This window comes from Panulirus ornatus, chromosome 7, assembly GCF_036320965.1.
Source record: "Panulirus ornatus isolate Po-2019 chromosome 7, ASM3632096v1, whole genome shotgun sequence".
NCBI lineage: Eukaryota > Metazoa > Arthropoda > Malacostraca > Decapoda > Palinuridae > Panulirus > Panulirus ornatus.
In genome coordinates this window covers 48,499,945-48,516,147 of record NC_092230.1, presented here as the reverse complement: position 1 = coordinate 48,516,147, position 16,203 = coordinate 48,499,945, and the positions used below count along the sequence as shown (strand labels likewise).

Below are 16,203 nucleotides of genomic sequence, written 5' to 3'. Positions count from 1 at the left end.
TAAGCCAAATAGAATGAAGCCATCTGTTCCCAAATGATTAGTTTCTTGTTCTGAGAATCATCAAGGTAGCTTGAGGGAGTTCCAATTGGAACAGGCATTAGAGAAATAGATAAGATAAAATACTTTCCAAGCAGTAACACATTACCTTTTTTTGAATATATGTTTTACACTGGCAAACTTCCTTTCTTCTGGAACAATTCCAAAGCAACTGGTTTATAATTCCTTATTCCATTATTCAGACCTGGCACAAAGGAAACAATCAGTAAAAAAGAAATTAAATACGTATCAAAAAATACCACACAACACCTACTGGGCCCTTCTATCCCACATATAGTTGGCCCAACAGCCTTGAGGGCTCTATTTAAACCCATAATTAGCAGAAAATAAGTAAACTTCACTGATGGTTACTTTTTCATATTTTTAATCTTTTTTTTTTTATTTTTATTTTTTTTTTTTTTTATACCTCGTCGCTGTCTCCCGCGTTTGCGAGGTAGCGCAAGGAAACAGACGAAAGAAATGGCCCAACCCCCCCCATACACATGTACATACATACGTCCACACACGCAAATATACATACCTACACAGCTTTCCATGGTTTACCCCGGACGCTTCACATGCCTTGATTCAATCCACTGACAGCACGTCAACCCCTGTATACCACATCGCTTCAATATTTTTAATCTATGCACAAAAAATACGACATGTTGCAGACACATTCAGCATTCCAATAATCCAAAAAAAGGGAAATTTTTTGAAAAAATAATTAATGGAAAATACACTCAAGCAAATTTTCAATATCTGTTAAGATGCACACTATTTCCTAAGTAATCATTAAGGAATCAAATGCACATCTAATAAGTAAATGAAATAAATTTTCCTCAATATGGCATAATAAACCACTACCTTAGGGCAGACCTGATTATCCCTTGATGGACCCATTCTCCGGGAAGCAAAAAATTATTCAGCAGCTTTGTTATACCTTGACTGTCTTGAATCATCACCATTTTCTGCAATTAATGGCCCAGTTGACTGGGTGAAGATTCTTACTTCTATCACAACTCTAAAACTATAAATCATAAAACTCCCTCTAGATTTCCATCTACTTCGAAGCTCTTCCCACTTTGTTGGGACTTCATACTGAAAGAACTGAAGGTAAAATGCCCACTCACTAACTCAACTCCTCACTGTGTAAGCTATTCATTAGTACCACTTTGATCAAAATATATCTGACAGAACATGTATAGAGGGAATGCTCAACAAAATGTTAGTAAAGAAATAACTATCCGTTCAGAAGGCTGGAGAAATTGGGGTCCAGTACCGGTTCTGTATCATTACCGTTTCAGATGACCAGGTTTTGGTTAAGTTAGATTTGTTAAATCGAATCTCTTAAGTTATCTTTGGTTGAAAATTTTTCTATCACAAATCACTACTTTGTGATTTTCTACACCCAAAATCACGGTCGCACAGGGGATCCCCTAATATCGTTGGATAAAGGAAGGTGGGAAGGATATTTCAAAAGACAGTGATTTGAGGTAGAAATTAAGGCCAGAATCGAGTGAGACATCAAAGTGAATCGGAAAACAAAATTTCAACATGTAAACATGCAGATATCCCAGACGGCCATTCTACCTAAAGATCCACAATGAAAACCTTTGACATGAGATTACCTGAATTCACGGCCAGGAATCTCGTTGATATCGATACCATACAATTGCTGCCTAGCTTAGTCTCTAGCTTTAGTCTCGATTTCCTTAAGAGCCTCACGTATTCTTGTCCGCATTCCTTGAACTTGCTTGCTTTCAGTTATGATTTACGTGCTTTGCTATACAGTTTACTTGCAGTCTATTTCACTTCCGATCACTAAACACACTACCACTCGTCATTACTGAATCATGTGCTCGTGTTGGACTTTGCCGGTCATTCTTGAGGCAAAATATTTATGCTCGCTTGAAATACAAACTTAAGTTATTCCTTTTGGCACGTTTTCCTTTATAAAGCTATTTTTTTCTTACATGTATATTCTTTTTGCATATATCTATTTCAATAAATTTTGTGTAGCCTAAAAAATTGTATTTTGGTCACTTTTTCCCTTCGTTTACAAGGGTAATACCAGCGCGGACTGCATACATAATGCTGGCCCGCCCTCAATTTCCTCTCATTTATTCAGCCATCGACAGTAGTTTTTCTATAGCCTGAAACATCCTTGTTAGCCAAGCCTTTCGTTCATCTACCAGAGTCATATTCGACAGCGTTGCTCTGGTAAGGGCTGGGCTGCTTACCAGCTTTGGTGGATTCTCATCTGTCTCCCGGGCCATCAAGTTTGGGCTCATCTGTGTAATTGGATTGAACCCCCATCCCCCTCCCCCTACCTTAATACCCTCTTTAACAAGGCTGATATTTGCTTTAGCCTTCACCCGATGCCCTATCATTTCTCAATAGTAGTAGTTTGTTCTAGTGGACGAGATATCTTAAGATTTACCTAATAGGCGTATCCCATTTGGTCACATCACACAGTGATGTTATGTTTAAGTTTTAAAAATGTTGTTTGCTATATCTCAGCAATCTTTCTTGTAAAACTATTCTGAATTCTTGTTAGGTTACAATGATATTATCAAGGTCTCTAAGGCTCTTTCTCATTGTTGATGGTGAAGACAGCAGATCTCTCTGCCTTACCCAAGAACACCTACCCTCCCCCTCCCCTTTCTCTCTGTCCTTTTCCAGTTCCCGCATCTTTCACTGCTTTCTTCCACAACCCCGTCTCTCACTTCCTTCTCCGGGAGCCTCTGCGTCTATTGCTGCCGTCCCGGGTCTCCTGCGTCTCTCACTATCGTTGCCAGGTAAAATAGGGAAGAGTTGTATAGGGGAAGGTACAGCTGAGGAACAGTGTGTAGATATGTGGCATTGGTTTCACTGGAGTGTGTAGGTGGATTGCTGGATACATACTACTGTTGTCTTATCAATACACGCCCACGATCTGGTGCATCTTAACCCAATGATATTGTCGTGTTATGGTATCCTCTTTAATAACCAGACTAAATCAGTTCTCTTTATCACTTTAGATAAGTAAGATAAACGGATTAAATGGAATTTATCCTTCCTCCCTGGTCTACGTATGGACGAGATTTCAGCTGTTCTCCAGTGTTTGTGGTCATCCACAGTCGTGACTAAATTTTCTGCAGCGCAGCAAACTCCATCCCCTCAGTAACATTAAAGAGAGTATAGATAACACTGGTTGGAATGGTACATGAAATGGATCATCTTGCGACTCAGACCAGTCAATAGGTCCCTCAGTACCTGATAATCTTACGACCCAGCCCAGTTAACGGGTTTCTATTTGCCTGTACCTCTTGAGACCCAACCCAATTGATGGATGTCTCCGTGCCTGTACCTCTTTACCCCAGGGTGCTCCTCATTTCTCTAGGTAAACGTAAACGGCGAGGGATGAAGCCAGCTATAGTGTTAGATCATCCTTCTTGTCATTTGTTCTCTGATAACTTGCTGAAGGACGCCGTGATTATCTACCTAGGTTTCTCCCAAGCACATGTCAGCACTTCGACTGAATTTTCACACCAAGATGTTCCGTCAGTTATCTTCATGCCTTTAGTTCTGAGGAATCTTCAATACAGGGATCTTAGGAAACTTCAGTCTTTTAAGACGATATTGATCATTTGAATGGTGTTTCTATTTGTGGATATTTTGATACAGTTTCTTGCCATCACATGGAGTTAGTCTGGTCAGTAGATCCCGTGTGAGTAGAAGTACTGTAAGCATTTGTCACTGATGTCAGTAAGGAGAATGTGCTGTGCCAAGTCAATCACTTCACCTTCGGTCGTTGGTCAGAAATGTTTGGTGAAGGTAATGTTAGAGTGAATATAATATAAACAAAAACGATTGATTCATAGTATATGGTAAAGAATTAGAATTTAGGGATAGTATAAGGGGAAACACCTGATATTGTTGGAGTTGTGGAGACAATATTTACACCAGCGTGTGCGGCACATGATGGTCAGGAAGGTAAGGAGAAACAAAGGGAAGTGGAGAATAGGCTTTCCTAATATACAAACCTTAAGTTTCAGGAAATCCATCCACACTATACATAATGGGAAGGGTAACCATGGGAAAGAAATGATTAGTGGTGTTGATATCATCTTTCCAAGAATTTTAACGCACCAGATCAAACATAAATGACAACAATGATGAGAGGATGAAAGGTCAAAGGTTCTGGAACGTTGGGGAACGTGAAAGAAGAGGTGTCACTATCTGGGAGGGTTATAATGTGTATATATCAAGGCATGGGCTATAGATGAGAATGTACGGAAGAGTGGTGTTGGATATGAAATATCTGTGGACAATATGTAGTGTGAAGTAGGCTGATTGAGTAAATCATGCTTAAAGAACCTCTTAGATTTCTTTGAGAATGAGTTCAGCACTAGAGTAAAGAGAAAGCTGGGTGGATTACTTGTATCTGGACTGCCGGAAAGCATTTGCCACGATGCTATATTAGAGGCAACAAGAAACTGGATCAACAGGCACGAATAAATCCCCAGTAAAGTAGGACCTTTTTGGTTCTAACAGCGCGACTTGTAATATTCCTTGTGAGTTCTCTATCATCATGGTCGTCATTATTAATCTCCACGCACGTAATCGGGTCCTGAATTTATGCTCTAGCAGTGAAAACTCCTTTGAAGATGCCCAGTGGCTTGGGACTTCATAGTTGACCGGGATGACGACTGAAGCTTCTGTTCTAGGATTCACATAAGATGATTCGGTGAAGACTCAATTATGAGGGGATTAGAGAACACAAAAAAGTAGAGAGGCAAAAAGAAAAAAAATAGAAAGCAAAGACGTATGCCACATCCTCTCAAATATGTTGAAGATATTAAGGGCCAATATACAAGAAAAACATCGCTAGTCGACCAAGCACAGTGAAAGCTTTACTAGTGATCAGGAAGAAGTGATTGTGATTCTAAGAGTTAGAGATATTGTAATGAGAACATTAGACTCTGGGGAGAGAAGGAGATGAGTGGGCGACAGCTGGGAGTGAGAGATCTCCCTTATGGATAGACTGCACCACAGCAGCATGCACCACAGCAAACTGTACCACAGCATGATTCCGAGTGTGAAAAGTTTGAATTTTTAGACAGACAAAATAGGCGAGTGAGGATGGAATATAAATCAGAGGCACATTGTAAAAGTGTGGAGGAATAGACCCATAACAACGAGACACATGCTCAACAGGAGGTCATGTTCATAAGGGTTATGTTTACTGTGGGGAAAGCAGAAGAGATCGAAGTGGTGGTGTCTGTCTCTATGTTAGGCAGATGTCCTACCTGTCTGTGTTAAGGAGATATCTTACCTGTTTGTGTTAGGCAGATGTCCTAACTGTCTTTGTAAGGCAGATGTCCTAACTGTCTTTGTGTAAGGCAGATGTCCTAATTCTCCCTTAAGCAGGTGTCCTAACTGTCTTTGTAAGGCAGATGTCCTAACTGTCTTTGTAAGGCAGATGTCCTAACTGTCTTTGTGTAAGGCAGATGTCCTAACTGTCTGTTAGGCAGAAGGCCTAACTGTCTCTGTGTTAGGCAATGTCCTGACTCTATGTTTAGCAGATGAACTAACTGTCTTTTTGTCAGGCAGATGTCTTGACTCTGTTAGGCAGATGACCTGACTATCTGTTAGGCAGATGTCCTAATTGTCTGTTAGGCAGATGTCCTAACGTTCTCTTAAGCAAATGTCCGAACTGTCTTTGTAAGGCAGATGTTCTAACTGTATCTGTTAGGCAGATGTCCAAACTGTCTCTGTTAGGCAGATGATCTAACTGTCTCTGCTAGGCAGATTATCTAACTGTTTTTGTTAGGCAGATGTCCAAACTGTCTCTGTTAGACAGATGTCCAAACTGTCTCTGTTAGGCAGATGATCTAACTGTCTGTTAGGCAGATGAGCTGGTTAGCTGACCAGAGGCTCTGTCTGTGTATACTGGTGGTGATAAATGATAACGATATATCAGTATATCTTGTTACAGAAGCAGTGTTGGCACTATAGGTCCCGGGTGTTGGCACTATAGGTCCCGGGTGTTGGCACTATAGGTCCCGGGTGTTGGCACAAGTTTGGACACTTTGGATGGTGTGTGGAAGCTGAGGCAGTTCCCCCTTAAGTTGCGGCCAGCTTAAATCCCCCAGAGATCATGGCATCTAGGATTTAAAACCTCAGTTTCTATTTAGGGACAAGAATTCAAACTAAACTCAAGTATGTTGATGTTTTGTCTTACCGTAGATATACAAGATGTTTATATCCTGATGACAGAGCCTTCCTCCAGACGGCAAGGCGGCAAAGTTTATTGTCCTTCCACTCCTCCCACTCACACCCTTACTCACTTCACAGGAAATGTTCTGATATTCTCCAGGGAAATACATAGCTTATTAGGTGATAATGATGAAGTTAAAAAGAACTATATCAGATGTAATATTTATGTAGGACGATAGTATTTACATATACGAGAAGGAGTTAGTTATGCAATGCCAGGACCGTTTTATGGAGCTTCACCAGGTTGGAGGCTGCTTCTCACATGAGGGCTGGGTAAGGTGGGTTTCTTTGGGTCACAAATATCCTCAACAAACACGTGCTCTTTTCTGTCCTCTAATGATGACTCGTCGAGGGTAACACCGCTCGCGATCGTTGAGAGGTTACATTTCTTGCTGTCACTTTATGTCGATAAGGTTGATTTACCATATCGTTTATTTTTCTTCTTTATAATAGATCTAGCAATTTTGTTGCTCGCCCACCTGATTTTCGCGAAGATTTTGGATACTGTAATTCCACCAAATACGCTTTAGGAGTATACAGAAGTGTAAGCATAGTGAATGCTTTACGACTTAAACTACAGAAATCAAGAGAAAATAACATAAACTATGAATACTCTTAATAACACGAGTAAACATGCAGATCAATAAAGTATATCGCCATAATTCCGTCCAATTTAGGTTCTCTTGTTTTACATGTAAGAATATACTTGTCAAAAGTGCTTATAAGCAATCCCACTACGCTGACGTTTCCTGATATTAAATGGTTGATATAGCCAAATAATTTTCTAGGGTGGATTAAAGAACCGGCGGGCAGGTTCTCGAGGGGAGTTGGCGCCATCTAGCTGGTTTGTCTCTATTTCCTTACATGGCTAGCTACACCATCAAAGGAATTATTCGAAAGTACAATACACTTGAACATAATATTAACTAGCGAAATAAATAAATTATTGCGAAACAAACACATTCTCTGTGACTTAAACTAACTTGGCCTTGATCTTAGTACAACATGCATGGTGTAAATAGCCTCATGAGGAACTAGTGACGATCTATTATTAAGGAACGTAAGGTTTGTGTGAATGTGAAGATCGAGTGCCATCCTATCTTACCATGGCAGAAATGGACGAACATGAGAGGAAAATTGTGAATGAGTTCTGCCACTTACTAGAGAAGTCAAAACAGCTCTTTAATGGACTTCGGTAAGGAATCAATGATCGATTAAATGGGTTTTACTTATTTCGTCTGCAATGTTTACATTTTGTGACAGCGCGGGAAAGCAGACGACGCTTATAGGTCCGGTAAATAATGGATGAAGATGATGGGTGTTGGGTAGGACTCTGCTGGGCCACACATGACAGGCGGTGGGTACTGAAAATGGAAGCCATGGTTGGTCTAAGGGAACACAGGGGCTCGTGGTATCTTATCGGGCTTCTTGCTATTAAGATACAAAAAAGTATAACATCCTTATTTGAGACCTGTTTTTTTTATTTTAAGTTTTTGATTCATTTTCGTGGCATTACGGTTGATTTTGATATGAAGGATTTGTTGTTTTTGTTTTATTTTCTTTCCCTTAGTGCATTGAAAGTACAACCTTGTTCCTCATGACTTATTTGAACATGTCGACAGGTATCTACTAGTACCAAATTTGATATAAAAAGAGTAATTGTTATTCTGCCGACATTTCGTTCTTGTAACTTACCAGTGTATGGCGCTTGGCAAGTTACAGTAACGACATATCATTATTGTAGCTTACTAGTGGATTAAACTGTATTATGCTAATATTGTGCAACGTTATTCCTGCACCGCCATACTACTCATTACATTTACCATACATGTCACAATTCATGCAAAGCAATATTGATGAGTTGACAGATGAATTCTCATTTCATTAGGGGTCGTTGTTAAGCTCTTGTCTTGGTCATTTTGAAGTGCAAGGTAAATGTTTCATTAGACCAATCAAACCAGTTAGCTTTTCTAACTTAATTAGGGGTTCCATCCCTTGGCCCCCCTATCCTAGATTACTTGAACCTTCAGGTGGAAAGTAGATTATAATTGGATTAAGAACTTAGTGTGGTGATGTTGGTGTTATGATAGCATTTGATGTGCCCAGCCAATATGTTGACTTATTGAACCACTTGAATATTTACCTTTTCACTTATTCTAGGTTTGGTAAGTCGGGTTAGGAAAAAGGTTACAGACCTAACTTATCCTGGTTTAAGTTAGATTACAGTTTAAACCAACCCTAATCCAAGTTAGATTTGTGACCTACCTTACCCGTAGCCTAGACGAGTAAATCTTTTGGAAAAATAAACACTTCAAATAGAAAATTGCAGTAATTATTTATTTGTGCTTCCTTATTAAGTTACTTTTATTAAAAGTGACTTTATGTGGCAGTTGAATTTCTGCTCCTATGAGAAATTTGTTGTAAAGGAATAAAGACTTCCATGTACACTAAGTGCACTTACATATCCAGCCTCCCTGTGTTTTGACCCAATGTGAACTCTACCAAGTGGGATAGACTTTGAAGATAAAGGAAACTCTAGGGTTAAATATAGCAGATTTCATTGACAAATGACAGCCTGACCGCATTTCACTTAATATGACCAAACCTAACATAACACATTCCATCTTCTGCTATCTTATCCCAACCTAACCTTTCCTAGGATAGCTGAGCCTCACATAAGCTGTTGGCAGGTTTGGTTAGGGGGAGACTACGGAAATCTTTTATGGATTTGGAAGAAACTCGTATCACTGGACTTCTTTTACTTTGTACAAGGGATTCTTTTACTTTGTACGAGGGATTTAAATAAGCATTGCAATATTTTGAGGAGAAGTTTTAATTCTTTTGGAAGTTCTTTGAAGATCATGTAAACTGTAGGGTGTATTGACAATGATGTATGATGAGTGAAACAATTTTGGAAATCATCAGAACCTATGAAAGGCACCTTATAAATTCCCGACACATTTCAGTGTCGTAATGAAAATGCATCAGACACACCCATGATCCCAGCTTCGTGCTAGCTATCCCAAAATGAACTGTAAACATTGCAGACAACACAAGGCAGCTGATGGCTCTGCTACCCAACCATCTCACAAGGAGCCATTTTATGTAGTTCCCAGCAGTTCACCTCAGTAACACTGCTATATTTCTGCCATAAATTTTGGCTGCTGGGAGAAGTTAGGTGAGATTATTTTAGGTTCTGTCAATGTGAATATGTATTTCATGTTTATGTTAACCCCACATATTCGCTGATCTTCATAGCCTTCCACCCATATTACTTAATTATTAATGCTCCAAATATGTAGCACCAGTCTGAATCATGTATACTATGTGTAAGGAGTCCATTAAGAAGTTTCTAACAATCCACATGGGAAATACTTTATCCCTTTTTTCATAACTAATCTCTGGATCACTGTGTACTGATTTATCCCATGCCGTTGTGAAACATAACCCACAGACTGCCACTGTACTTTGTTATCAGTTAGTCTGAGGTTTTAGTAAAGGGCTACTATTGTTTTGAAAGGAAAACACATTGGCTGTGAAAAATTTACATAAGTTACACATATCATTAGAATTAACTGTTAGTAATATGTATTGGTCCAAAATTAACGAGGCTAAAAATCAACCTGAACTGTGGTAGAAAAAAGTTAATGTAATGACTACTTTCATTTATAAGGTAATTATAATGGGTGGTATTGCAATATATCAAAAATATACTTTTGTCACATAGGGTAAAATAACTGAATTTTTTCTCAACATATTGTAATATTTCAATATGCAATTACTTAAACTGTGTGTGGACAAGATGTAAAATCAGAACTTGCCATTACCTCTGATCTCAGGCCATGAAAACCTCACTTTTACCATCTTCTTGATGGAGACTCAGAACAGTATGGCCATAAGGTCACAGGACACTATCAGGAACTTGTGTATTTAATTCAGAGTTCATTTCATCTTACTGCTCATGAGACAGAATATTTTTTGCTTGTTTTAGGACTCAATGAAGCAGTCCATAATAGTCTTCCTAAAAGGGACCACCTTGGCTAAGGAAGAATATGTTACTGTCTGTTTCATATATCCTCTTTGGCAATCTTTCCTCACTCATTCTCTCCATGTGACCAAATGATTTCAAAACACCCTCTTTTGCTCTCTCACCCACACTCTTTTTATTACCACGTATCTCTCTTACCCTTTCATTACTTACTCGATCAAACCACCTCACACCACATATTGTCCTCAAACATCTCATTTCTAGCACATCCACTCTCCTCCGCACAACTCTATCTATAGCCCATGCCTCGCAACCATATAACATACCCATATAACATACCCATTTTTGCTTTCTAAGATAATGTTCTCAACTTCCATGCATTTTTCAACGCTCCCAGAACTTTCGCCCCCTCCCCCACCCTATGATTCACTTCCGCTTCCATGGTTCCATCCGCTGCCAAATCCACTCCCAGATATCTAAAACACTTCACTTCCTCCAGTTTTTCTCCATTCAAACTTACCTCCCAATTGACTTGTCCCTCAACCCTACTGTACCTAATAACCTTGCTCTTATTCACATTTACTCTCAGCTTTCTTCTTTCACACACTTTACCAAACTCAGTCACCAGCTTCTGCAGTTTCTTACACGAATCAGCCACCAGCGCTGTATCATCAGCGAACAACAACTGACTCACTTACCAAGCTCTCTCATCCACAACAGACTGCATACTTGCCCCTCTTTCCAAGACTCTTGCATTCACCTCCCTAACAACCCCATCCATAAACAAATTAAACAACCATGGAGACATCACACACCCCTGCCGAAAACCAGCATTCACTGAGAACCAATCACTTTCCTCTCTTCCTACACGTACACATGCCTTACATCCTCGATAAAAACTTTTTAACTGCTTCTAACAACTTACCTCCCACACCATATATTCTTAATGCCTTCCATAGAGCATCTCTATCAACTCTATCATATGCCTTCTCCAGATCCATAAATGCTACATACAAATCCATTTGCTTTTCTAAGTATTTCTCACATACATTCTTCAAAGCAAACACCTGATCTACACATCCTCTTCCACTTCTGAAACCATTCTGCTCTTCCCCAATCTGATGCTCTGTACATGCCTTCACCCTCTCAATCAATACCCTCCCATATAACTTACCAGGAATACTCAACAAACTTATACCTCTGTAATTTGAGCACTCACTCTTATCCCCTTTGCCTTTGTACAATGGCACTATGCAAGCATTTCGCCAGTCTACAGGCACCTCACCATGAGTCATACATACATTGAATAACCTTACCAACCAGTCAACAATACAGTCACCCCCCTTTTTAATAAATTCCACTGCAACACCATCCAAACCTGCTGCCTTGCCGGCTTTCATCTTCCGCAAAGCTTTTACAACCTCTTCTCTGTTTACCAAATCATTCTCCCTAACCCTCTCACTTTGCACACCACCTCGACCAAAATACCCTATATCTGCCACTGTATCATCAAACACATCCAACAAACCTTCAAAATACTCACTCCATCTCCTTCTCACATCACCACTACTTATCACCTCCCCATTAGCTGAAGGTGATACGCACTTAATCTACCTCCTTCCAAAACATCTTTTTATTCTCCCTATAATGTAATGATACTCTCTCACCCCAACTCTCATTTGCCCTCTTTTTCACCTCTTGCACCTTTCTCTTTTTCTCATTTTCTCATTTCTCTCTTTCTCATTTCTCTTTTTCTTATTTCTCTTTTTTTCATTTTTTTTGCACATATTCACCATTTCCTGCATCAGCGAGGCATTGTTAGGAACAGAGGACAGAGACTTAGGGGGAAAATATTCACTTGGCCCCCTTTTCTGTTCCTTCTGGTGATAGAGGAGAGAGAATGATTCTCACATATTCCCTGCATGATGTAGAAGGCATCTGAAAAGCATGGGAGCAGGGGGCTGGAAATCCTCCCCTGCGGTTTTACTTTTCCAAAATAAGGAACAGAGAAGGGGGTCATGAGAGGATGTTTGCTTGAAAGCTCAGTCATCTGTTCTTGACGCTACCCACAGACATTTCCATGGTCAACCCTAGACGTTTCACATGCCCTGGTTGAGTCCATTGGCAGCACATCGATCCTAGTATACCACACCATTCCAATTCACTCTATTCTATTATTGAGATGGCCATGATTAGGGCATTCAGTTGCCTATGCCATCTCAGCTAACTTAAGAAAAATTTCTACATCCGTATTGCCTCCAGGAATGATCAAGAAATAGATGTAGGTATTGTCAGAGAAGCAAACTAACCTCAAAAGTCTTCTTTCTCATGAATTCACTTTCTGGAAGTCAGTTGATAAGTTGATCACTTTACTGTGAGGATCACTGCAGTCTTTCCCGTTACATATCCCTGGTAAAAGTTTCACAAGGGATAGCAGTTGTTTCATATAAAACTGAAACAAATGGAAGATTGTTCATATTTGCCCCATGATACTTTTTCACCTCCAGTTCCAAGAACTAATCTTAGACAGTGATTTGAAGATTGGGAATTATGCACATGAATAATGAATTTCTTTATTTACCCACTGAGTTCTTCAATATAAAAGATATTCCACTCTGTTTATAAGATTTTTTAAGAACTTGATTAGTGAGGAGGACATTTTATTCTTTTTTAAGAAGGATTGTACCTATATGTTTTTTCCATTCTTTTTTTTTTTCACAGTTCTTGGGAAGCTAGTAACTGTTGTCTCTTATAAGATTGAGTTACTGATCAGTCTTTGAACAGATCTGGCTAAAACCTAAATACTTGTTGTTGAAGGTTACTCAGTATGCTAGTTTCCAAGCAATTTTCTTAGTCTTTCACTTGTATCCCTTCTCTTACATGTTATAAAATTGGTTTTCTTTTTAGACATAGGTACAAGAAGAGAACCTGAGTTATATGCCATACATCAGAAACTTAATTTTTTTAATCACTGCTTTGTTTGATTAAAGTTCACCAAGCATCAACGTCCTGACAAGATATGAAGTTGTTAAATTCAAGGATTAACCTTTCTGCATTCAAACTTGGAAACTTTTCAAGGATTCTTATCATTTCTTGTGTCAGGTTGAGTGATTCAAGTAGTTCCTCATCTTGATAGAAAACAGCCAAGAATACCCTTTCTGTCCTCCCCATGCTCCAATTCTCTTTCTGTATGAAAGATTGCCTTGAAATTTAGTTATTTTCCACTGTCACATCTTTCACTTAAGGCATATGACAAATGGGAGTCGCTCTCCACCTTAGTTTTCCTCCAGAAGTTAATACTAAAAGCTGGTGAACAAGGCTTGTGTAGACTACCTGTAGTTTTCTCATTTCTGTCTCTGCTTTGATTATGTTTAATGTTTGCAGACATGAGAAAAGAATAGTTCTTTAGAAGTTTCCTTCTATCTTCCACATATATTCTCGGATTCTGACCATGAGATGTTTTTGGATGACTGAAGACTAGAAATGTATTTCTTTACCATAGGGGAATGCCTTATAGGCATTAGCATGTCCTTCTTCTATCTATCCCAGTAGGTCTTGTTAGGTACTCCAGCTGTTGATGAGTTGGCTGGTAGGTGGATAAATGGACGTGATTACTCCTAGTCATGTAGAAGAATCCTAGTTATAGGACCTGTCCTTGCATCAAGTAGGTAGAAGGGGATGTAATGTGGAGAAATATTCTTCAGGTTCTTGTTACGTAGCATGATAATCATATTTCCTGAAGTGCTCTCTCAATGCCCTTTGGCTTTGGGTATCCAGCAAAGCAATGAATTTTTGTTATACAGAACCATTTATATGATTTCATTAGCTGCTAAGATAATATAGTACAATATATGTTTTTTATTATATCATGGAGAGAATGAGTGAGGAAAGATTGACAAAGAGGATATATGTGTCAGAGGTGAAGGGAACGAGAAGTGGGAGACCAAATTGGATGTGGAAGGATGGAGTGAAAAAGATTCTAAGCGATTGGGGCCTGAACATACAGGAGGGCGAAAGGTGTGCAAAGAATAGAGTGAATTGGAACGATGTGGTACACTGGGGTGGACATGCTGTCAATGGATTGAACCAGGGTTTGTGAAGTGTCTGGGGTAAACCATGGAAAGTTTTGTGGGGCCTGGATGTGGAAAGGGAGCTGTGGTTTCAGTGCATTACACATGACAGCTAGAGGCTAAGTGTGAACGAATGTGGCCTTTGTTGTCTTTTCCTAGCACTACCTCGTCCACGCATTGGGGGAGGGGATGCCATTTCATATGTGGTGGGGTGGTAACGGGAATGGATGAAGGCAGCAAGTGTGGATGTGTACATGTATATAGTGATGGGTGATTTGAATGCAAAGGTGAGTAATGTGGCAGTTGAGGGAATAGTTGGTATGCATGGGGTGTTCAGTGTTGTAAATGGAAATGGTGAAGAGCTTGTAGATTTATGTGCTGAAAAAGGACTGATGATTGGGAATACCTGGTTTAAAAAGCGAGATATACATAAGTATACTTATGTAAGTAGGAGAGATGGCCAGAGAGCGTTATTGGATTACGTGTTAATTGACAGGCGTGCGAAAGAGAGACTTTTGGATGTCAATGTGCTGAGAGGTGCAACTGGAGGGATGTCTGATCATTATCTTGTGGAGGCTAAGGTGAAGATTAGTATGGGTTTTCAGAAAAGAAGAGTGAATGTTGGGGTGAAGAAGGTGGTGAGAGTAAGTGAGCTTGGGAAGGAGACCTGTGTGAGGAAGTATCAGGAGAGACTGTGTACAGAATGGAAAAAGGTGAGAACAATGGAAGTAAGGGGAGTGGGGGAGGAATGGGATGTATTTAGGGAATCAGTGATGGATTGCGCAAAAGATGCTTGTGGCATGAGAAGAGTGGGAGGTGGGCTGTTTAGAAAGGGTAGTAAGTGGTGGGATGAAGAAGTAAGAGTATTAGTGAAAGAGAAGAGAGAGGCATTTGGACGATTTTTGCAGGGAAAAAATGCAATTGAGTGGGAGAAGTATAAAAGAAAGAGACAGGAGGTCAAGAGAAAGGTGCAAGAGGTGAAAAAAAGGGCAAATGAGAGTTGGGGTGAGAGACTATCAGTAAATTTTAGGGAGAATAAAAAGATGTTCTGGAAGGAGGTAAATAGGGTGCGTAAGACAAGGGAGCAAATGGGAACTTCAGTGAAGGGCGTAAATGGGGAGGTGATAACAAGTAGTGGTGATGTGAGAAGGAGATGGAATGAGTATTTTGAAGGTTTGTTGAATGTGTCTGATGACAGAGTGGCAGATATAGGGTGTTTGGGTCGAGGTGGTGTGCAAAGTGAGAGGGTTAGGGAAAATGATTTGGTAAACAGAGAAGAGGTAGTAAAAGCTTTGCGGAAGATGAAAGCCGGCAAGGCAGCAGGTTTGGATGGTATTGCAGTGGAATTTATTAAAAAAGGGGGTGACTGTATTGTTGACTGGTTGGTAAGGTTATTTAATGTATGTATGACTCATGGTGAGGTGCCTGAGGATTGGCGGAATGCGTGCATAGTGCCATTGTACAAAGGCAAAGGGGATAAGAGTGAGTGCTCAAATTACAGAGGTATAAGTTTGTTGAGTATTCCTGGTAAATTATATGGGAGGGTATTGATTGAGAGGGTGAAGGCATGTACAGAGCATCAGATTGGGGAAGAGCAGTGTGGTTTCAGAAGTGGTAGAGGATGTGTGGATCAGGTGTTTGCTTTGAAGAATGTATGTGAGAAATACTTAGAAAAGCAAATGGATTTGTATGTAGCATTTATGGATCTGGAGAAGGCATATGATAGAGTTGATAGAGATGCTCTGTGGAAGGTATTAAGAATATATGGTGTGGGAGGCAAGTTGTTAGAAGCAGTGAAAAGTTTTTATCGAGGATGTAAGGCATGTGTACGTGTAGGAAGAGAGG

The 16,203-nt window shown here is 39.8% G+C and overlaps 2 protein-coding genes across 5 annotated transcripts in view; one reads left to right on the top strand and one right to left on the bottom strand.

The window, feature by feature from the left end:
- Window positions 1–1,993, bottom strand: part of Dhps (Deoxyhypusine synthase) — a 45,071-nt gene extending 43,078 nt beyond the window's left edge. The window contains exons 1-2 of one of the 2 annotated variants that reach the window (XM_071663758.1): window positions 1,668–1,934; window positions 146–241 (exon numbers count right to left, since the gene is read on the bottom strand). The gene's annotated coding sequence lies outside the window, so the exon portion shown is untranslated. Of the gene's footprint in view, window positions 1–145; window positions 242–1,667 lie in introns of both variants that reach the window. The other variant, XM_071663759.1, reaches the window with a different exon arrangement.
- Window positions 1,994–7,273: 5,280 nt separating this feature from the next.
- The window catches only part of LOC139749621 (protein SCAI), a 108,875-nt gene continuing 99,945 nt past the window's right edge, over window positions 7,274–16,203 (top strand). For 2 of the 3 annotated variants that reach the window (XM_071663755.1, XM_071663754.1), the window contains exon 1: window positions 7,274–7,495. In XM_071663755.1, the coding sequence (XP_071519856.1) occupies window positions 7,407–7,495 (89 nt within the window). In that variant the 5' untranslated portion in view covers window positions 7,274–7,406. Of the gene's footprint in view, window positions 7,496–7,571; window positions 7,658–16,203 lie in introns of those variants that run through there. The other variant, XM_071663756.1, reaches the window with a different exon arrangement.